Source organism: Accipiter gentilis, chromosome 2, assembly GCF_929443795.1.
Source record: "Accipiter gentilis chromosome 2, bAccGen1.1, whole genome shotgun sequence".
NCBI lineage: Eukaryota > Metazoa > Chordata > Aves > Accipitriformes > Accipitridae > Astur > Astur gentilis.
The window spans coordinates 35,246,497-35,268,822 of NC_064881.1; the positions used below are offsets into that span (position 1 = coordinate 35,246,497).

Below are 22,326 nucleotides of genomic sequence, written 5' to 3' on the forward strand. Positions count from 1 at the left end.
GAAGGACAGTCAAAAAGTCAGGAGTTCTGTCTCAGAAATAAACAGAATGATTTCTTTGAACAGGTATGACGATGCTATCCAGTTGTATGATAGAATTTTACAAGAAGATTCAACTAACACAGTAAGTTTAAAAGATTTTTCTGAACTGCAGTGGCTTGTTTGAAAATGTGATAACATTTTGTGGGTTTCACTGTGGAAAAATGTGTCTATTACTGTATTTGTTTCCTTTCCTGGTACAGTAATCTATGTTGCCTTCATTAGAACAAATGAGTTTCGTTTCATGATGTGAGGGCATGATATAATGCTTGCTTAAACACTGAATTTAGAAGACAGGATTATAACTAGCAACCTTTCCAGCAGTCTTAGTAGAGTTTAGATTGGGCCTTTCAGCTTTTCCATTTGCCCTGAATATTCAGTATTTACAGGACCAATATAGTCTGCCATGTGTCTTCTGTCTTCCTAATACTTAAACTTACTTAAAGGTTGCGTATGAATACATTCAGATAGTGCTTGAATAGCAGTTATTTTGATTTATTGTCTGGGACATTTTACTAGCTTTTGAATCAAAATACTATAAAGCTTGCCAATTGTATAAAACAAAATCTGAGGCAGACTGTACTTTACTTCTAAGCATTTTTTCAATACTTGTTGTGTAAACCACCTTGAGCTATTAGATACCAAAATGAAAGTCTAGGGAAACTTGTAGCAATGTATTTTCATGCATTTTTTTCCACGAGGATAAAACTAGAAACATGAAGAAACTATGCAGTTCCAAATATTTATATCACATGATGCAGAGTCAGTTTATTAGTAGTAATCATTGTCTGTTTGAGGGCATATGTTTGTCTATGTAACTTGGTTTTGGTGAACTGGTTCTCTTTATTGGGTAAACTTCTATGTAAATGTAATACTTGGGCTATTGCAGATGTTTTGGCAGTCTCATGTCAATGTTCCTTTGTGCGTTATGAAACTCTACCTTTCTTCAGTCAGCTTATTGGATGTGGTCTGCTATTTAGGAGGGGAAAACCCACAGAAACACAGATAACTGGGGGTAACTGGGGTATGCCAGAGCTGGATATAGATAAAGTACCATCACTTCAATTAAGTAAACCATTTAAAAAAAAACAGAAAACAAATTAAAAAAAAACACCCCACAACCCAACAACCAAAAAACACCTAAAACCACCAAACCAGAAAATTATTTTCAAGGCAACAGATCTGAAAACATTAATACTAAGTTAAACACTCAGAGAACAGTGGTAGGTTAAAGTCTGTGTCTTTTAGCAGTGATAGAACTCATATTTTTTGTGTGAGGGTAAAAAGAACTGTAAATTCTTCACTTATTTTTTGGTCTCCCTAAAGCAGTGCTACTTGAACTATGTTCTGCGAGACAAATGCAGGTGATCTGCAGTTGTCCTTTGAATGTCTATAGTGTTTTCGAGTAGAAGTTTTAGCACAAGGTGTATAGCTGTCTGCAGTAAATCTTGATGGATTTTATCAGTGTATGGCCCAAAGAGTTTCAGAAATACTAAGTTTTCAGAGTTATGTTAAAACGAGATGGAACACATCTACAGTGAAGCCACAAGAATAGGTCACCTGGGTGTACTTTTTATGACCTTTTGCTGAAGCCAGTGGAAAATGGAGCACCATATTGCAATGACATCTGTGGACCACAGATCTTTGAAGTGTGCATTTTTGGCAGTTTTACTCTTCAGCCATCTCAACATGACTAACGTCATCTGAGTGGTTTGCTGGATAGTTTTATAGAACAAAGTGATATATTTATGTAAGTAATATGCATGACTATTACCTAATTTGGATTTCCTCCTTAAAATCATAAAGATCCATAAAATGGTAATATTTAGAAGCATAAAGTGTAAATATTAAAACAGCTGCATGATCTGTTGGATTTCTTAAGATCGGAGAACGGAAGTGGAGTGTTAAATGCAAAGCAAAGGTTCCTTAATATATAACTACAGAGTAGGTTGGCTAAGCCTTGCATATGAAGAGTGAAAGTTAAATAGAAAGTTTTGATAAATTGTCATGTGCAGATTTCTTTGTGTCTTTTACCTGTTAATTATTTCCGTGCACGCATGTGGCTGCTGTAGGAAAATAAATATTTTGAGATTTTAAAAAAGAAACTGTTGCTGAGTTTGTCTTGGCACTCACCTTACCTTATAGCAATTTCTTCTGGTTTGCTGACACATGGAGTTGCTTATATACATTAAATGTTTTGGCAAGTGCTGTAGGTGAAACATAGACATTTGTTCACCCAAATCATGTAAAAATCATACTTTGCATCGACTGACAGTTTCAAATAGAAGCATGGAAAAAACTTTTTCCAAAAAATACTTATTTTAGACACCTAGCAGACTCTTCCATTATGAAAAGTGAACTTTGAACTCAAATAATGTAATGGACATTTACACTTTCAGGTGAGGTTTTGTTGCATGCAAAACTCTGAAATCAAGATAACAGTAATTATTTTATTTCATTTCTTAGGATAGAATTCAAAGTACTCTTTGTTTTTAAAAGGTGATCATCTCTCAATGGTTTTTCTCACTGTGAGCTTACTTGCTGAAAAAGATGACTCATTTGACAATGGAGCAATGTTAAATGTTGTCACTTCAGAGATCGTGTTTCAGTTTTCAAAGCATGTAGGCGTTCAGTAAGTCTATCCCTTCTCTAAAGAGTTTAATGAATGAAATGTGACTCCTGTGAAAAGCAGAACTTGTGTGCATTTTAATAGGATAAGAATGTGAACCTTTTCCATTCTTGTCCATTTTGGTTGAAATGAAGGCTTATTAGAGCTGTAGCTGGCAGATTACTCTGTTATTAAGGCTGCATAACATTTTTCCATTGTAGGGACTTTTTATTAATTGAAATTTAATGTAGTATGCAATTGAAAATCTTTATACTGGTGCCGAACAGTGGCTGAGTTGTTTGTTGATCTTCAGATAAAATGCTTAGTCTGTTTCTCAGAACAAAATAAGGGGGACATTGTTTTTTTAGTAGGGTTGGTAGAAAGGACTTTTTTGTTTGTTTTTCCTGTTAATGTATTTCATTGAGAAATCCTCATCCTGCTCTGCTTTGGAGGGAAGCCTTGGATACCAACAGGAAAAGAGCTCTTGGTAGAATGTAGCTTTTATTATACTATGAGAAAAACACCCAAACTGGCTAAGTTACAGGCATTTGAAAATCTTTGCTTCATGTTCTCAGTAGAGACTGCTGGAATTTTTATTAAATGCATCTTCTTAAAATCCCATTTGTATTGAGTGTGATCTATCCCAGGCTACAGAGACTAAGCAGGACTTCCTTGCAGTTGCTCCTCATGGCTGTAGGGCTGTGGGAAAGGGGGAGAAAGTAGGGAGACTCCTTTCCTTTCTGAGTTGCACCGAGGTGATGAGCAGGAGAAGGAAAAAAAAAAACATCCAGAAGAAAATGAGTAAAAAGAGAAGGAAGCGGAACTGTGAGGACCAAAAGAGAAAGGTAATGGAATATTAGGTGGTTAGTTAACAGGAGAGGTCAGGTCAGATGTAGGGGAACAGATGGCTTGAAGGGTAAGTAGGAGATCAGAACAGAGGGATTTGTATTAACATTTAAGTCTTGCATGCTTTTTTTTTTTCTTCCCTAAAAAAAAAAAAAAAAAATAATCACATTTTGCCTTGAGGCACTGTATTTTCTGCTGTCAGTAAATAGCTTTGAGACCTACTGGTGAAATGTCTCTTGTTCCCTGTAGTACCTGGTGTGTATTAGTTCTGTTATTAACTGTTTTAGCTCTAATAGTGAAGGCATATACCATTTGAATGCTGCAAGTAACCAAACTTGTGGTTCTGCAACATGGGATTTCTGTTCTTTCACTAAAGAAAGCCCAGGTACACTTCATACCTTCTGGAGATAAGGCTAAATGCTCAAGCATGCTACTTAAGAAATTCTAGAATCTGCCTGCCCTTAAAATGGCTAGACATTTTTTGAAGTAAGTAGTTATTGTTCAGCTGTATCCTTTGTAAATTGGGGTAACACAATGGCTAAACTTTGATATAATATTGCAATATGAAATGTAATGCCACATTCAAACTGTAGGCATTTTTAAATTGCAAGTTGATCTTCACAGTGTTCTCAGTATCCTTATTAGTGGTCTGGATACTACATTAAGGTTTATGTTTTGGATGGATTGCTTGTGTTAAGTTCAGTAGGCAATTTCCATGGAATTGATAATATCTGTATTTTCTATTTGATATGTAAGTCCTCATTTCTGTGAATGGGGCTCATACATAAGAACCTCACAAATGGAAGTAGCATCTTGGATGGTTTTTTTCTCTCATTTGTTCCAGAGCCATGTGAGATGAAATAGTACTGACATATGGAGAGCAGATGAAAGCCCAGCTCTGCAAAATTATTTAGGATTCAGTTCCTAAGCAGGCAGTTAGCTCTCTGATTTTGCTATTGATTTCAATTCTGTGATGAATATTAAATGAGGAATTTTTAAACTATATATATATATGTCTGTATCAGATTAAGTTGAATGCTTTTTTGCATTATTTTACCCTGGCAAAGATTCTGCTTTGGAGAGCAATTTGAATATAGACCCATCTATTTTAATTAGCTAGCTAAATATTTTTGCCAGTCAGGCCCTTCTCAAGGTGGCTGTCCAGGAGAGCAAAGAAGATTGATGATGATGATGTTCAGCACTTACATTGGTGTCTAACCCACTCCACTGTCATCCTAGTGCATCTGCAGTTTCTTCTGATTATTCAGCTCAACCATCAAGAAGATTGCAGAGCACTTGGTCAACGCCAGGGGACAGTGAGATGAGGCACAAGTTCTGCCTTAATTCTAATCCACAGAAAATCTGATGTCTTTATTGGGGTGATAATTTTGCTGTTTCAACTAAGTTTTTAATACAACAAGACACTGTATATGCTTGCTTAGCTTAGAGCGTGTGGATAATCTGATTAACTTCATGGGTCTAGTAATATAGTTGTATGAACAAAGAATTAAATATTAGAATTCTCAGAACAAGATAGTGTTCTGGGTGAAGCTGTTGCCTTCCAGGGTTCATAAAATACTTCACTAATAACTCTGTTGTTTATGGGAGTGGGCAGGAGCAAGTGTATGTGTGTGCTCACATGAAGTTACACTTTCCCATATTATTTTGAGATTCTTTTTTGAGCCAAGCTGGGCATGTTTCAAAAGAGGCACAGGAGGAGGCTAAGACATGTGGGAGTCCAGATACTAGAAAGATTCAGAGCAAAATCCTAGTACTTAGTACCATATAAATAGGCAGCAATTGTATATCACGAATATCTGAGTTCATTCTTCCTAGCATCTCTTTGTATCATTGTGTGTTACTACCCGCTTGACTGTATAGGTAACTTCCCCTCCCCAGTTCCTTGTCCACTAAATAACATGAGAATAATGAGCACTTAAGTCTAAGCGTTGGATATCTATTTATCATCTGAACAGTAATAATTCTTTAAAACTCCTGCAGTAGTTGTGCACTCGTTTTGAACAGAGACCTCCTGTGAAGTTCTTGCAGCTTTGCACGTTTGTCTAAAGGGTGCTTTAAGTTGCAAGAAGGATGATTGGTCACCAAATGAAGTACCTACTAATAGGGAGAATTTTCTGAGGTGATGTGTGTATGTTTCATTAAATATATTGCTAGCACTGCAGGGAAAGACACAACTAGCCCTAAACTTAAATATGTGTAATGGTAGTTCGAAAGGGAATCAAAAAAGGTAGTTTGGTACTGTGTCTGATGCAGGATGGAGTTGGTGAGAGGTATGAAGAGCTGCAGCTGCTGCTTCAGATCGTCCCCAAGGAGGACTGATGGCTAAGCTGAGGATGCACTATGTGGATCCCAAAGAAGTGTTTTCTTCTTTTGACAGTTAGAGCATCACTTACCTTTGTGAGATATTTTTTTTTTGCTTCTTGTTCAATCATGATCAGTGAAGAGAGCAGAGTGCATTCCAGTTTTTTTCCCCACGTTTTGTTTTTTGAGTGTAGCACTTTTAAATGTTGGTGGAGATTTTGTCCCTTGAAATTAAGTATTCGAGAATGTAAGAACAGCTATACTGGAGTCATGCCGAAAGTCCATTTTACTTGTCCTGTTTCTGACAGTGACCCATAGCAGATAGCAGAAGTGTACAAGACAGGGACAATCACGGTATGTTCTGGTCTGTTCTGTGAGTTTCTGTTCATTTTCAAGTTATGGTTTTCCTGTGTCGGAAGGGGTAACTCTGTTTTTAATAGCTCTTCATGAAATTTCTGCCTCTTTTTTTTTTTTTTTTTTTTTTTTTTTTTTACTTTTTTGAACTTGTATAAATTTGGTGTACTTGAGTCTACAACATCATTCAGAAATGAAATTTCATTATTCATGGATTAGGCAAATTCCTGCCCCCCCCCCCCCCCCCCCCCCTTCAAATCTAACTATTTTATTTGATACCACTAATTTGCCTGTTATGGTCAACAGTTGTTTTCTTTTCACTTTGTTCATGCCCATTCTTTTAGGGGTAATGCCCATTCTTTTAGGGGTCTTTTGCATTTTATTTCCCTCTAAGGTGAGAAGTCCTCCTCTGTCCAGCAGTTCTTGTTGCTATTCTGTGCCCTGTGAAACTCTGCTGGTGTTCTTAGTGTCCTTTCTGTTGTTTTTTTTCTATATTTGGATGAGGAAGGAGAGGACAGAACTGCAGTCAGTATTAAAAATGCAAGAGCATTATGGAATTATACAATGGCAAAATCATGCCACTGATGTGTTCTCTTCTGTCTTCTTTTCTGGTAATTCCAGTATCATAGTGTTGCGGATTTGGGGGTTTAAGGTGTTTATTTTGTTTGGTTTTTAAGACCTCTTCTGAACATTGAACTGATGTTTTATAGAACTGTTCATTGCAGCTCCCGCTTCTCATTCCTAACTGGGCAAATTCAGACAGCTTTTCTGTGTACATTAAGTTAGTATTTTTTTACTCTGTCTGCAGCCCTTGATCTAGATTAAATTTCAGGGGCTGTTTTATCATGCTGACATTCACTGTTGTGAATGCTGTTCTTTGCAACTGACTTTTGTTCTTTATGCTTACATAACTCATTATCATCAATTAATTGAAGCACATCACTGATAATTCCCTTGTTAGATCACTTATGAAGATGCTGAGCAGTCGTTTTTAGTACAGGCAACTCTGGGATTCTCAGTGCAGAGAACTCACTGGTGGTAGACAAGAACTCTTTTCTCCTCTATTTTATATCTTTTGACTAATTTATCCATGTGAAGACCTTCACCACTTACACTGTGGCAGCTTAGTTTCCTTCAGAGCTTTCAGCTTCAGAGTGAGAGATCTTGCTGAATTTATTTTTGAAGTTGACTTTTAAATGGATCTTTATTCATCCACACTCTTAATGACTCCTTTAAGAACTCCAGTAGATCAGGGAAACCTTACTTCCCTCTGTGTAAACTCTTCTTACTCTTCTTTGGTATATAACATTTTTCATGTTTTCCAATTCCAGACTTTAGCTTTTTAGCCTTTATAGCTTCTACGAGTTTGCTGTGTGCTGATGTTAGACTTTATAGGCTATTTATTGGATTCCCCTTAGAATCCTGTAAAAAGTTATGTTCACCATTGCTGCTTAAGCTTTGACATTATCCCTAAAGGAGCAGCTTCAACTCAGCAGCTCTGTGCCTGCATAGATTCATTTGCAAGATTTGGCCTGGTTTAACTGTCTTCCATGGTCAACTTTGAAAAAACTGTAAGTCTGGTAAGAGTTCGTTCGTTATGGTGGTTGTATTCAGATTATATGGTATTTTTTGACGTCTGTGTAATCCCTTCCCTTTATCTTTGTTGTAGTTGTTTACGCTTCTGTTTTGATTTGCATATTGCAATTTGAAGGAAATTATTTCAATGTATCAAACTCTCAGACCAAATGCACATTTTCTAAAATTTTAAGTCCTTGATAAAAACAAATATAAAAATTAGAAGAATTTCTTTTTAAGATGCAAAATATAATTTGTTTAATGCTGCAGCAGTTATACAGATACGAAATTGTTCCTTTCTTAGAGATGTCAGTCCCTGAAAATTCTCCTACTAATACTTTCTTTGCAGCCATGGAATTTAGAACAATCTTAGACTCTCTCTTGGTATGTTTTACTAATCACATGCAGAAGTTGATAAATGTTCAACTCCTCACTTCACTTTGAGTCTACCTAATGCTAATTAAAAAGAATCATGACAAATGGAGGATTAGTTCTTGTGCCAGATTGGGGATTATTAGTCTTTAAAAGAAATAGCTTAGAAAGGTTCACTATTTAATAAATATGTGACATACTGAAGTACCTTAGTCCATATGATACTGATTACGGTATAAGTGTTTCTTTAAGGTGGCATATATCTTTTGATTAAGAATGCTGGATTTACAGAATTGGCCAATAACCATTCTGGTGTTTTGTTTTAAACTCTGGAAAATTGATAGGGGGATTTCCATGTCATGGGTTCTGCATGGTCAAACACTGCAGATCTTGTTGCAGCACTGAAAGTTTTGTCTTTTCCTTTTGATTTAAGGTGGAAGGAGAAAGGAGATTGATTTCATTTTTGTATCAGGCTTGTCTTACAAATTTTACGGTCATGATGTGAAGAACCGAAATGTAACTCTTGAACATTATTTTTTTACCTTTATTAACTTAATTGTTATGACTATTTTAGTATGCTTTGTAGATTTCAAAATAATTTCAGATCTTGTAGTTAAAAATAAGTTTCTCATGAATATTCTTAGTGGACTTGAAATTAATGATTGAACAGATTTGTACTCTGCATTTTGCTGGTTTTTAGTATCTTGCAATAGGTCCCCTAAAAATGAGCTTACGTTTTGAAATGTGAGATTTTTACTAAAAAAAGGCCTGAAACAGAATAAAATTGCCTAAATGAAATTGCCTGATTTTCTTATATGAGCTGATACTTAGGTTGGTAATAAATCAGGATATATGACATAAATGCTAGGTAAAGCTTATGTAGAATTAGGAGGAGTGGCTGCCTTTCCTTATCAAATAACTATTTTTTTTTGCCAGGTAAAGGGGTTATTAGTGTTGGCAGTGGTTCTGCACAGTAAAACGTTTTGTTTAATGTGATGGAAATAAAAATTGATGCTATGTGTATAAATTGTCTTTCGTTACGCCACTTTCCTCAGGATGCTCAGTAAGCATACTGAGTATGAGCCCCAGCTCACTGAGGAGGAAGCTGATACATGCAGGAAGCTAGATAGGGGCTCAGAGGCAATATAAATCAGAATGAGAATTAGAAGTTTACAGCGCACTAAATGTCCCATGTTTTGGTTTTAGGGCAGGCCTTTTCATATATGTTTTTCTTAAAGTATTGACAACTGGAGTCATTGACTTTCAGTTTTTATTTAAAAAAACCTCTGGATAGTCTTTATGTTTCAAACAAAAACTAGAAAGTCAGATGGGAGAGAGTCTGTGAATACAGGTAAAAGCAATAGTAGTTTGTTTTCATGTCTATTTTTTAGCCTGTCTTACCACTCCTAGGAATCACAGGTTTGAATATATCAAATCTACTGAACACCTATGTGTATGTCTCCTGGCAATGCGTTCAGAATATTTGTGTTATTTATGTGATGGAAAAATGTTAGTAATTGCTTTAAAAAAAACCCTATATCCTCATTGACTTCTTCCCAGTGGTTTTAAAGAGACTTTGAAAAATTCTATGCTACTATACAACATTTTGTTCATCCTCTGAATGTCAGCACTGTTTGAAGTGGCTGAGCCTCTTTATTGTAAACTAAGAGTTCTCTGTAAATAAACTTACCCCAGCATTTTTGAAGGTTTATTTGAGGGTAAAGAGAGTGCAGATTTCAAGCCTAGATGCTGCTTTATTTTTGGTGATAAGGAAGGTGGATAAAAAAGGAAGTTCTAAATACTACTTTTCCTCAAATAAGAAACAAAAAGTGTAGTTTTGAAGAAATGTTGTGGGATTTGGTGCAGTTTAGAAGCAGATAAATTCTGTCAAATGTGTATGTAATTCATTTAACTCCTAAATGCTACCATCAGAACATGTTAATTATGTCTAATCCTTCTGTCCTCATTATTTGATTGCATTAGAGGACATGCTTTTTATAGGTAAACATCAGTTTATATTTGTGACTAGAAATGGTTGTAGCTTTTCATAAATTAATGTCTTGAGATTCCAGTGATTTATGTTACTTGGGAGTGCTGTGGTTAAGAAATAAAGCAGCCATGGAGAAAATCTGTTTCCAGATTCTTTTGGAGGACTGAGTTGCATGCAATTGAAGGAGTTGCATTAGAAACAAAAAAGAAGGGTGGCTTATGTATACTGTTCCTGTTTGCCATTGCAAATTAAGTTGTCAGATGCACTGACTGATTTTATATATTAAAGAGATTATTTCGGTTCCCAAGCAGTTTAGTTTTGATCAGTCTCTTGATTGTTTTTTCTTTAGATTTTGAAAATAACAACTGAATTTTTAATCAAAAAGGTATATTTTAAAGTAGATAGCCCGTTACCTGCAAAAAAATCTTCTTTGTAAGCTGTAATTGCACGATACGCCTCTCTGGCTGTGCATGCTGTTATCCCCACTTTCCCTTCTTTCATGTTTCGGGCTCACTGGGCAGGCCGCTGGGCTGTGTATAATATCAGCCTTGGGTAGCGAGTTTAACACTACCCTGGTGTTCCCACCATAGCAAGGGTAGTGACCTGCTTTACAAAATGCTTTGAGACCTCTTCATAAAATGTGATAGAGAATAACGGGTTTGGTTTTGGTTTGGTTTTTGTTTAGTAATAGCAGCAATATGATAAGAATGTGGGATTATTCTTTTTATAGTAAAAAAAAAGTTCAATTACACTGTTATATTTATTTTAAAAACTCAGAAATAAAATAACAAATGTGTGTTATTGTTATAGTGATAAATGTGGTCAGCAGTTAGAATTTCCACAGTCAGTTACGGCTTTTAGTCGAATGTCTCCCAATAAAAGTAGAATGATGAATGTAACTTCATAGGTTGCAGTTTGACAAAGAAGCAGTGGAAAACAAAATGACTATGGGTAAACCTACCACATTGCCTGTGTCCTAATTTGTCTCCTGATTGTTCTGATGAATTTTCTCTCTGCCTGTGCCTTGCGTTTAAGCAGAAGAGTGAAATATTTTTTCCTCACTTGAGTAATTTTCACTGAATTTTCATCAAATATATTTGTGGGGGAGGTGAAGGGGAAAAACTCAAAGGAAAGCATTAACCTACAGTTAGTGTTAAAAGCTTTCTAGTTGTGCTGTTTTGGTAGCTTGAACTAGTTTACTCTAAATGCGACACTCTATTCTGGAAGCAATTAATTTGTTCAGGTGGTGATCAAAGGATAAATTATTTAAGAGAATAGTTATGTTTAAAATACTGTAAAAGTATAAGAACTCTTTTGGGGTGTATGTGACTGTGATCTTGGGAAGATACATGATGAAGAAGCTAATTTCAGAGCCATCTTAAATTCAAAGATTAAAATTGTTTAAGGTTTTGTTGAAGACTTCTCTGTTCCTGTGCTGTCAAGGCTTCTGTAAGGTGATACCCAACTGTATATCCTCTTTATAAGATACAAAATGGGATGAGAGCTATGAGGGGAATAAAGAATGGGACTTCGTTCCCAGATAAAGTGTGCCTTTTTTTTAAATTTATTTTTTTATTAATACTATCTCATGGACAAATGGCATATAAGTGTGTGTGTATATGCAGCCATATCATGCACACCAGACCGTCTGTCCTCTTGTCTGACTACAGCGGTTGTGATCACCAGGGAGAACAGCAGTTATAGGCGAGACAGGAGGCTGATGGTGCTCATTCTTTGAGGCGTGTTACACTGGAATTTGGTTTTACTTTCTTTCTGTCAGATTCCAGATCTGATGATGACTTTCAGGCTGGCAGAGGTGTAGTGCTGTTTGCTCCAGCTCTGTCAGACTGCTGGGAAGACATCCATTGTTTTGAATTACACCTCAAGCGTATCTTGATTCACAGCTCCTACAGGTCTGAAAACTGCTTTTAGAGAACTGTAACCAATGTATTTCAGAAACTGGAATATTGGATTGAAGTACAGAATAATCAACTATTAAAATTCTGTGTATCTTTTCTCCTGGCGGTCTGTAATAACTTTTACAGTGTTCAACATTTAAATGCTTTATAATTCTTGGTTTTCTATTGTTTATTGTTTCCACCCACATATTAAAGTACTGCTCAGTTTTACCATTGAAACGGCTATTTTATATTCCCTTTACGTTGAAGAGCCTTCTTTGTGCTCCAAGAATGGTAAGAGACTGGTTTATGAAATTGGTGTGTATTCAACATTAATGAAAGATAGCATTCAGCGCTCCGGCAAGAATCTTTATAAACGGCAACCAAGATGCATCTGTGGGATTCTCTAAGGCTCAGTCACCATCTTTCCTCTTCAGTCATGGATCTTGTGAATGACAAGGTGGGGGTCTTTGGAATGGCTGAAGATTAGTGTCCCCTGCTGTTTTGTAATTATCAGAATCTGGACAGTCATTTATTTGAATGAAATAATGCATACAGTTTGTGTCTCCAAAGAAAAGCATACATAATGTGATTGTAAGAAGAGGTTTTCAGTCTCTCAGTGGGATGTCATAGGGTATGTTTATAAACTTCAACCTAGCAGTTGCTCTGCGGTGGAATTCCACTGGTATTGAGATAATAATTTGCACAGTCAAATTGCTTTCTTTACAAAAACCCAGGGAATTATGAGACACTAATCCTTTATTAATGTCAATCCATAGGCAGCAAGAAAGCGTAAGATTGCCATTCGAAAAGCCCAGGGGAAAAATCTTGAGGCCATCCGAGAGCTGAATGAGTATCTGGAACAGTGAGTGTCTTATAAGAATACAGATTGTGTTTTGGTATTCTGATAAATCTTTTTAATTAAAATGGAATTTGCATTTGATTTACGCTTTTGCTTCCATGCTGGTCATTTACAGAATCCCTTGCACATTCTTTCTATTTTTCCTTTTTTCCTCTCTTGTCTTCTCTATACAGATTTGTTGGAGACCAAGAAGCTTGGCATGAACTTGCCGAACTTTACATCAATGAACATGAGTAAGTTGTTTGCTAAGTCCGCATAAAAATGGCTAAATTGAAACCTACTCTGTGTAAGTCAAATACCTCAGTGATTTTTTTTGAAGGACTAGTGTTAGAAAGTATGCTGTCACATTTCCAATATAACAAGCATCAATAGAAAATGATTGCCAAACTTATCTGACTACCAAATGCTTTAAGAAGGCATTTGATTTTAAAACAGAAACAGTTTACTTAATTACGTGCATGTTTCAGTCATTTTTTTAAATCCAGTATTTTAAAAGAAGTGGTTTAAGTGTAGCAGGGAACAGCACTTATTTTCCATAATTTTTCATTCAAGTGATGTTTTTTACTAGTTATAGATTTTAAATTCTTTACCTTTAAAATCAGTTGATCCCAGCAACTGGTATTCTGATTTTCTTTTAGCCTACCTCTGCAAGAACTTTTAGTAACCTTTATAAAAAAGCCCAAACAAAACATGGATCCAGATTTAGAGGCATCTGGTCGCCTGGGTACAAAACCCAATGCAATCAAGAATGCTGAATGTTGTAGTAACATGCTTATTGGATATTTAATGTTTTTGTTAGCTTTTTTTTATTGCTGTAGTGACAGGAGGAAATCCCAGTGTGAGAGGATTAGCTCAAAGCCTTAGTGCAAGTTTTCTAATATCACAGCATTAATTCTAACCTCCACCCAAAGGCGTATCTTTTTTTTTCCTTTTCTTTAGTTCTTCAGCCCAGCCTGAATTATATCGCATTGTTTCCTTCCTTCCTTTCCAGAGAGTAGTAAAAGAATCAAATTCTAAAGAAAGAAATAGCCATTCTCACTGTGATGGAAAAATTGTTCCCCCATCACCTCTACTTCCACCCCATTCTCAAAGAAAACAGTTATTAAGCTCTTTCAAATGCTGACTTAAGGAATAATCTAGAATTTTGATATCCAGATTTCCATTTGTTTTGGGAAATTCACCAGCCGGTTTTCCAAGAAAATAGCTATTTATTTTTTTTAAAAAAAAGGTTAGAAAGATATTTAAGCTTGTCAAGTCTGTCGGTACAAAAGTGAATTATAGAGTGGTGCAAACATACATATTCTGTTACTGGGTTTGGGGGTTTTTTGGCTATAATTGTTATTACAAAATTATATAATCAAATCTGAGAAATTGCTTTTGCTTATATTTGTCTTGGTCTGTAATTCCAATTATAAATAATATGTAGAACTTTCTCCAGTTCATTGAAAGAATTGACTGCTCACTGTACTTTTATGAACATGATTATGATTATTATAATTATTTTGATGATTAAATAGGGAGAAAATTGGGATCTTGGCTAAAAAGAAACTAAAAGATAATTTTTTAAAAAAGAGACAATTCGTCAGCTTACTTATTTTATCGGTGTCACAAATTTAGTCTTGCTTGTGAAATCACCATGCTGTTACCATTGTTCATAAACACACTTAGATGTACAAGGTTTATATACGCTCTGTTCCGTTACGAGGACTGTGACTTCTGCTTTTGGAGAATGAGATGGCTATCCTTTTATCTTCAAATTAATATTTGAAATACATACGTGACTATCATAATGTGCACAGGAGAAAACCACAATGTATTAATTTTAAGAAGTAAGATTTTACAGATTATATGGTTTAATATTGTCTCATAATTGCTAAATTGCTTTTAGTCTGATATTAAATATCTACCCACACTGTCATTATAATCATTGTGGCCCTGAATTTTGGAATCCTATCATGTACACTCTGTGCAACAGTGCTATCGCATATCTGTAGAAGATGTAAATTCTGCAGGGAGCTGTATTGGTTGAAAGACTATGAAGCTAAGATTTTTATAAATAAGCCTACATTTTGAGCTTGACTTCTTAATTCTTTCTGAAAGCTTTCATTTAAAGAACAAGTACTAGCATTTTCTTTAATCAACGATAAGTTGTTGCCCATTTGGACTGGTACGATGCTATTTTCATATATACATTTGAACTGTTTGATTTTTAGAACTGCTTTTAGTATGGTTTTTCGATCTCACTTCTGTGGTTGACTGTGAGCAGGTAAAGTTAACTGACAGTGTAAGTGCTCTGGTCTGTAGCTTGGTTTGTGAATCCTCAGGTAGCTGAAGTTACTTGTAGAAAAAAATGAACTCTTTTGTAGTCTGAGTTCAGTGTCTTAAGTATCTAATGCCTGTTTCTACTCATCACTCTTGTTGATAAGAAATAGCACTTACTAATAGGAGATGAGTATATGAAATGCTTTCCATGAGCTGTTCCATATATACCTAGACTGTTAAATTTTGTACATTTTTCACTATGATGTAAAAATAGTAACTTGAGGTTTCAAACATAATTTTAAAAGAAAATATTTTTCTTAATTGTGAATCACGTGAAGTTATGGGGGAAAAGTAAGACTTCTTTTTTTGTTCTGTAAAGAAACTGAAGCAAAGAACTGTATACGCTGTTTCATTTTGTCGCTGTTTTTATATTCCTTAGCTATGCAAAAGCAGCCTTCTGCTTAGAGGAGCTTATGATGACTAATCCACACAACCACTTATATTGTCAGCAGTATGCTGAAGTAGGTATTTCTGGAAAAATCAATTATGTTTGAATACATATTCTGTTTTTATGTTACTGAAGTGGTGAAAATGGAATACAAATGGTTTCTTTAATTTTTCCCTAGGAGATTTAAGAGAGTACACAGAGAATGTTAATATCTCATAGAACTTAACATGTTAAGAAAACTGTATTTTCTTACTCGGTGTGACTAAGCTAAATATAAGAGTAAGGACAGGAATTATTGAAGATAAAAATTCATTTTAAATGAGCTATTCTCGTTGAAGTGTTTATGCATTTTTGAAATCAAGTGCATGAGAAGTTAAACTTTTCCACAACAATGCTGCCTAGGAGGTTATGATATATTGCCTGTTACTGTGGAGCCAGATCTCGGGATCCACATAGGAAATTTTGCCTGAAAGAGCGCTGGAGGGAGAGAGGGCCCTTAGAAGTTTTAGCTCAAGGTTTTTAGCTATTAGCATTCTTTTTTCAGATGTATTTTTTTTTTTTTTGTCCTCAATTGTACTGTTAACTGCTTAGAATGGATGTGTTTTCTTAATGTGGATAAAATGGGATTAACATTAAAACTTGAAAGTCTAAATAGCTTTCTGGTAGAAAGACTGAAGCATGTCTTCTAGTATTTATCCCTCTTTTTGTTGATCTAATAACAGGCAAAATGAATAGAAAAACAACAGAGTAATATTCTAAACTTTGTACACTGTTGCAGTTGAATAGATAATGAAAGGCATTGTGTTGTTTTGTGTGCTGGTGTAATGCATGCTGAAGGAATACAGAGTTAGTTTGGATTTATAGTGGTCAGAATTTCACTTCAAAGTTAAAGTTTGTGTTACTTTTCATAAGAGACTATGCCAAAGTTGTAAGTATGTGTAGGTGTAAAATAATCACTTTTTATTCTTGTAGCAATAAATTAATTAAATTAATGCTGGCTTTTTTTCCTCCTATAGTTAAATATTTAAAAATTTGTATATTGAAAAGAGCTCGGATTTCTCCCAAGCCAGTATTTGGCTTTTAGTAGCACTCACCTGATTTGAAATACCATGTGAAACAAACCTGAAGTGAGGTTTCATAGTATCTTTGCTTCAAGAGTGAATGTCTGAGATATGGATGATGTGCAAGTTTCAGGAGCTTATAATTTTTACAGGTTAAATACACTCAAGGGGGGCTTGAAAACCTTGAGCTATCAAGAAAGTATTTTGCACAAGCATTGAAGCTTAACAACAGAAATATGAGAGCTTTGTTTGGACTTTACATGGTAAGCACAATTATAGATTTTCCATGTTATCATTTTGAATATGTTTTTATGCATGTATGTTATCCTTTACCATTTGCTGGGTTTTTTTGGTGTTTTTTTTCTGTTGGTTTGACTTAATAGCTCAGATTATTAACTGTTTTTAAATACTGAGTATGGAGAAATTTATGCCAGTAGGTACTCCTTACTTCAAGTGCTTTTAAGCTTTAAGTCTTGGCTGTGTTTTCTAAGAATTATCACTATTGACACATGAAGGTAACTTCTTGAAAAAGGATTTAAAGTCATACTCCTCTCTAGAAGAAGGTGAACTGCTGAAGAGTACCAGCACCGTATGATGGCTGCTTTTTTTTTCCCTACTTTTTTTTTTTTTTTAACCAGCTTGGGGGTTTTTTTCTTTGTTTTTTCTCACTCCAATTTCTAAATACAACTTTCTACTTTCGGTTTCAAAATGAGTCTTCAGCTTGCGCAGCATTGTTGGCTTGAGTGTGACCATGACTACAGTAACTATGGGTAACACGTACTGGCACCAGCTCTTCAATTTCTCTAAAGATACTGAGGCTTCTATTGAAGATCTTCCTTTAGATTTTAGATTTTAAAAGATCTTTTTAGGGACAAAACCAGAAAGGTTCCTTGGGCGGGGGGCAGCTTACAGAGACACATCAGGCAGGTAACTTTGAGGCTTCCTGCTAATACCAGGCAATACCAGCTTCCTTTCAAAGACTTGTTAGGCATCACCATTAAGACTCCAAGAGACTTAGACCTAATCTTCTTAGCCCATCTGCAGAGATTCTTGGGATGGTGATTGTATGTTCAAGAAGGAGAAGAGCCTGCTTCCTTGCTGTTCCTTAGGTCATTTAGCTTTTTAGGAGTAAGTTTTGTACCAAATCTGTTTATTGGCCTAAACTGATTTTTAAGGTGTGTATACATATAGACTTCTGCATTGATTCTAGAACAGGCCTGGGGTTTATTATGGCCAATCTTGACTCTTGATCTCTGTCAGATCTTATGTTCTGCCTGTTATTTTCAGTCTGTAAAGTAGATGTAGAGCCCATTATCTATGATGATCTGGCTGGCAACCTTGAGCTAACATGACCCAAGCATTTGGTAAACTTGTTTTGGCAGTGCCTGAAAGTCATACACATAAACCCTGATTTGCATAATGCAAGTTCATTACTCCAAAAAATGTGTGTATGCTCTGTTTCAGTTCTTCAGTTTTGCTCAGCTGGTTGCTGTCACATTTTTACTAGGTGGTTTTTGCAAGCACAATTTGCCATCACTGCTTCAGTATCTACCCTTTGGCTCCTGATTTCTTTGTAATGCTGTTCCCAGGCTTTAGGATCTGGGTTTGCTGTGGCTGTGGCTTTTGTACTTGACAGACGTGCCCAGTGTTTGTAGTCCCCCAAAGAATGTCCATAACTGTGTAAACTTTCCACAAAGGCTTTCAGCTGTATCTACTGAGGAAACTGGTCAGTACTTCATGGAATTCAGGAAACCAGAGAGAATTATGCCTCATCTCAGGGCCCTGACCTTGTACTAGATCACAAATTCAATTCATGTGGGCACGGCTTCAGAGAATGCATTCCTGAGTTTGTGGAGGCTGCTACTTTGACAGTCCCACTCCTCTCCTATTTCTGTAGGTAGTTTCAGGGAGATAACTGTAAGGGAACATTCTAAGTTTGAAATGTGTTATTCATGTAGACATTTGCTTCCATGCTCCTTTTTAAAATCTTCTCTGGAGGTTCTTCATTGATGGGTGAGAGTAGGGTTCTGTGGTTCTTTGCATTCAAGTACTTTTGCACTCAGAAAGATGTTCTGGGAGGGAGTAACAGTGATTCCTTGCAAAGTGGATTTATTTATATAAGTGGAAAAGTCTCTGAGATGAGTTTAGTTCTTAAAAAGTCTTTTTCATTTTTTTCAGGGGAAGATGGGCATAGTTTATGTACAGAGTCTTACCTGCATTTAAAATGTGCTTTCTGATGCCAAAGGGAAAAATGTCATGTCATTTTAATGGCAGTTTGGACACACAAGTGATGTATTTTATACCATCTCTGGTAACAAATAGAATCCGAAAAACTAACTCATAATTCTCACTTTAGGAAAAGAAAATTGGATTAGCTGATCATGTCCAGGATTGGTTCACAGGTTCCAGGAACACAACTGAGCGGAAGCCTAATTTAGCTTTAATTAATAAAGCAATTCTTTAAAGGTTTAGCTGATTCTTATTTGGACGCATTTACCAGTAACTGTTTTTATTTTTTTCTCTTTTTCCGCTATCACTGTGCATGGGGCTCTGAATGCAAAGGCGCTGAATGCTCTCATTTTTTTCATGCACATATATTTTACAGTTACACTGTTCTTATTTTTTTATTCCTAGTCTGCCAGCCATATTGCTTCCAATCCAAAAGCAAGTGCAAAAATGAAAAAAGATAATATGAAATACGCCAGCTGGGCAGCTAACCAAATAAATAGAGCATACCAGGTTAGTACGTCATAGTTTTATGATACTTTTGACATGCTCTGTAGTTGTTTTCTGCACTTCTATCAACTGCTATTCAAGAGGTTAGATACGACATGTACATCTGCATAATTTGCTTGGATTTTTTGCATTCTGCTTCTGTTAGATTTCCTGGAAGCCAACCAATTAATATAAGGTTGATGTTTTGCAGTTATTAATTAGTATTATTTACTTATTAGCTTTAAACAGATTATTTTCTACTAACATTAACTGAATGTACACTAGTGTAATGTTGACCTCCAAGACTCAGTTCTACAGCTAAGTATTTTAATAAAACCTTATATCTTAATTCTTAAGAGTGATTTGGTCATCTACTTCTATTTTACTAGAAAACAAATGAAAATTCTAGAATTCTATTTTCCTTCAGTTTATTCTGATCTTTCAACATCATATTTAATGGTGTTCCTAATAATTACCTTAGTAATTGCGACTGAAGTTGGTTTCGCATAGTTTTATAGAAGAATGCTCATTGAATTGTGAAAATGTAGACTTTGTAGGTCACAATCAAAGCTTACTGAAGTCATTAGGAGTCTTTTCAGCTATTTGAAAGGTTATACATAAACATTTAGATTTGCTTTTGTATTACGAACCTCTATATTTTTTCTATAACTACAAATGAAAACAGGGTTTACCTCATAGGTTCTGCTGTCTGTGCATCCCAAAAATTGTACATGTTTGACTCCCTTACAGCTATTCTTAATGATCTGCCAATGAAAGTTTATGTGTAAGTAATCCTGAACATCAAGATCATACTGTCCAGTTCTCCCTTGAACTTTTTCTGAGCAAAAATGTTGGTATTAAATGCAAAGCTGTTATACATGTAATGCTTCTTTCTCACTGTAATATTTCAGTATCAGAAGCCAACATTTCATTTTTCTCTTGCTGCTACTGTTTCACAGTTAATACTACTGAATGGCCTTTTGACCAGCTCCATCTATTATGGAATTAAATTAGGATTTTCTTTTATGGCCGGTGTAGTTTTCTTAATACACTGTATGTCAATTCATTGCCAAGAGTGCATCTCCTTGTGGCTGATGTGTTTTCGATGTATGACAACTTTGAAGTATTTTCCATTTACCCTGATTGGCCCTGTAGCTTCTGACTGTACTTTACAGTGAAGAATATTGTATCCCTGAGGACATAATTAACCATTTTGTACTTGTGTGCATAAAGTTTATTTCTCTGTTTTGCTCTTTAAATGAGTCCCTGCTTTTCATTATAAATCATTTACCTGCTCATGACAGTAAGGTGTGTATGAATTACCAACTTTGTCTGATGTCCCATAAATAAGCAGGACTTCTTTTGACCTCGGTATGTCTGGCATTCCTGTAAGCACAGTATTGATGGAAAACTCAAGTATTGCAGGATTTAAAAACAAACAAACAAAAGAAACCCCCAAAACCCCGTGAAGAACAGAATACACAGTGGATTCACCACTGATAGAACAAAAGAGGTTTTAGAAGATGTGTGAATTTTGAGTGAAAACTATTACTCCATGCTTTACATCTTAATAAAACGAACTGCTTAGATTAGAGTGGTTTTGAACACGTTTTAAGTGAATATTGCAACTGAAGTTTCCAGTTCAAAGCAGCAGTAGAGACCCGTTAGCGCTTCTGGGAAACAGCCCCTTTCAGGGTGCATCAGGATGTGTTGGCTGTGGAATGGTGGCATACCAAGGTTAAGACCTAGAAATACGCATCTCCTGGTTCTGAATACAATGAAAGCTTAATTATGACAGTTTGTAGTTACTTGACTCACAGCCAGATAAGCATGTCCCCTTTTTTTTTTTTCTTCTTATTTTTTTCTTCTCTCCACGGGGCTTTCTGTTAACATCACAGTATCTCAAACAAAATATGACTAGTAATGGGGGGTGAGTGGGTGGGTTTTTTGTTCTTTGGGTTTTGTTTTTGTGTTTTTTTCACTGGAAAGTGCAATTCCATTGTTTCTATGAAACTCTTTTGGATCCTACATTAAGCATTTTTGGTTTAGACTTACCAGAACAGATCATGTTAACACAACTAACATATATCTAAACCACATGTCATAACTTCTTTGTGACTTCATACTTTTGTGATACGTTGCATACTTCAGCTGCTCTTTTTAGCTGTTTGGGACATTAAAATGACGAACACCATATCTGACTGGAGTCATAGGGGGAATTTAGCCATACAGAAAATGTAAGTGCTCAAGCTAGTATTTGGCAAGCAAATGGCGTGAACACCCCCTTCCAGAAGTACCGCAAGAAGTTCTAGTGACTACAGCTGGACAGGACTGCCCCAGCCCAACCCTACCGAGCTTGTTACATGACTGCAGAAGGGTTTGGCCACTCCAGTGTGTATGTCGGAGACTTACAACATCCAACATCTACAGCAAATGGTGTTTGGTGATGTAGTAGGTGGCAGTTTCCCCTATGAGCCAGTATTGATTTGTTGCTCCCTTAACGTGTTGGATGGTTGGAAGTTGTCATCTTTTGGACCTAGGGATGTAACCGTGGTCGCTTATGCCAGTGGAAGCCCTTACAGCATTCCTCCATTAGTGGAGAGTTGTCTAGCCAGGTTTTAAGCTAGATACTTAACATTATCTGTATAAATCCTTCTCACTTTCCTTGCATTATCCAAAGCACTTTGTAATAAGAGCCTTAAGAGCTTGTTGAGTTTGGCATTGACTTATTTTATTAGTTGGACCTTCTTATACTGTTAAATGCAGTTTTTCCGGTAGTCATGTTCTAGAGAATAAGATGCATTTAGAACCTTGGCTTGGGTGCCTAGACAAATTATATGAATTTGTGACTTTAAAATATGAAGTTATTAATTCAAAAAGTTATTTTCAAGCAATTGTCTTACAGTGAGATCTTTCCTCATTTTCAGCCTGGATTTGAACTTGAATTATGAACAGTTTGCTCAGTAATTTTGGAAAA

The 22,326-nt window shown here is 35.8% G+C and overlaps 1 protein-coding gene across 1 annotated transcript in view; it reads left to right on the top strand.

The window, feature by feature from the left end:
- Positions 1-22,326, top strand: part of EMC2 (ER membrane protein complex subunit 2) — a 45,470-nt gene that overhangs the window by 16,432 nt on the left and 6,712 nt on the right. The window contains exons 5-10 of the mRNA XM_049829690.1: positions 64-121; positions 12,781-12,866; positions 13,037-13,096; positions 15,565-15,646; positions 16,787-16,897; positions 19,269-19,373. Coding sequence (XP_049685647.1) covers positions 64-121; positions 12,781-12,866; positions 13,037-13,096; positions 15,565-15,646; positions 16,787-16,897; positions 19,269-19,373 — 502 coding nt within the window. The remainder of the gene's footprint in view (positions 1-63; positions 122-12,780; positions 12,867-13,036; positions 13,097-15,564; positions 15,647-16,786; positions 16,898-19,268; positions 19,374-22,326) is intronic.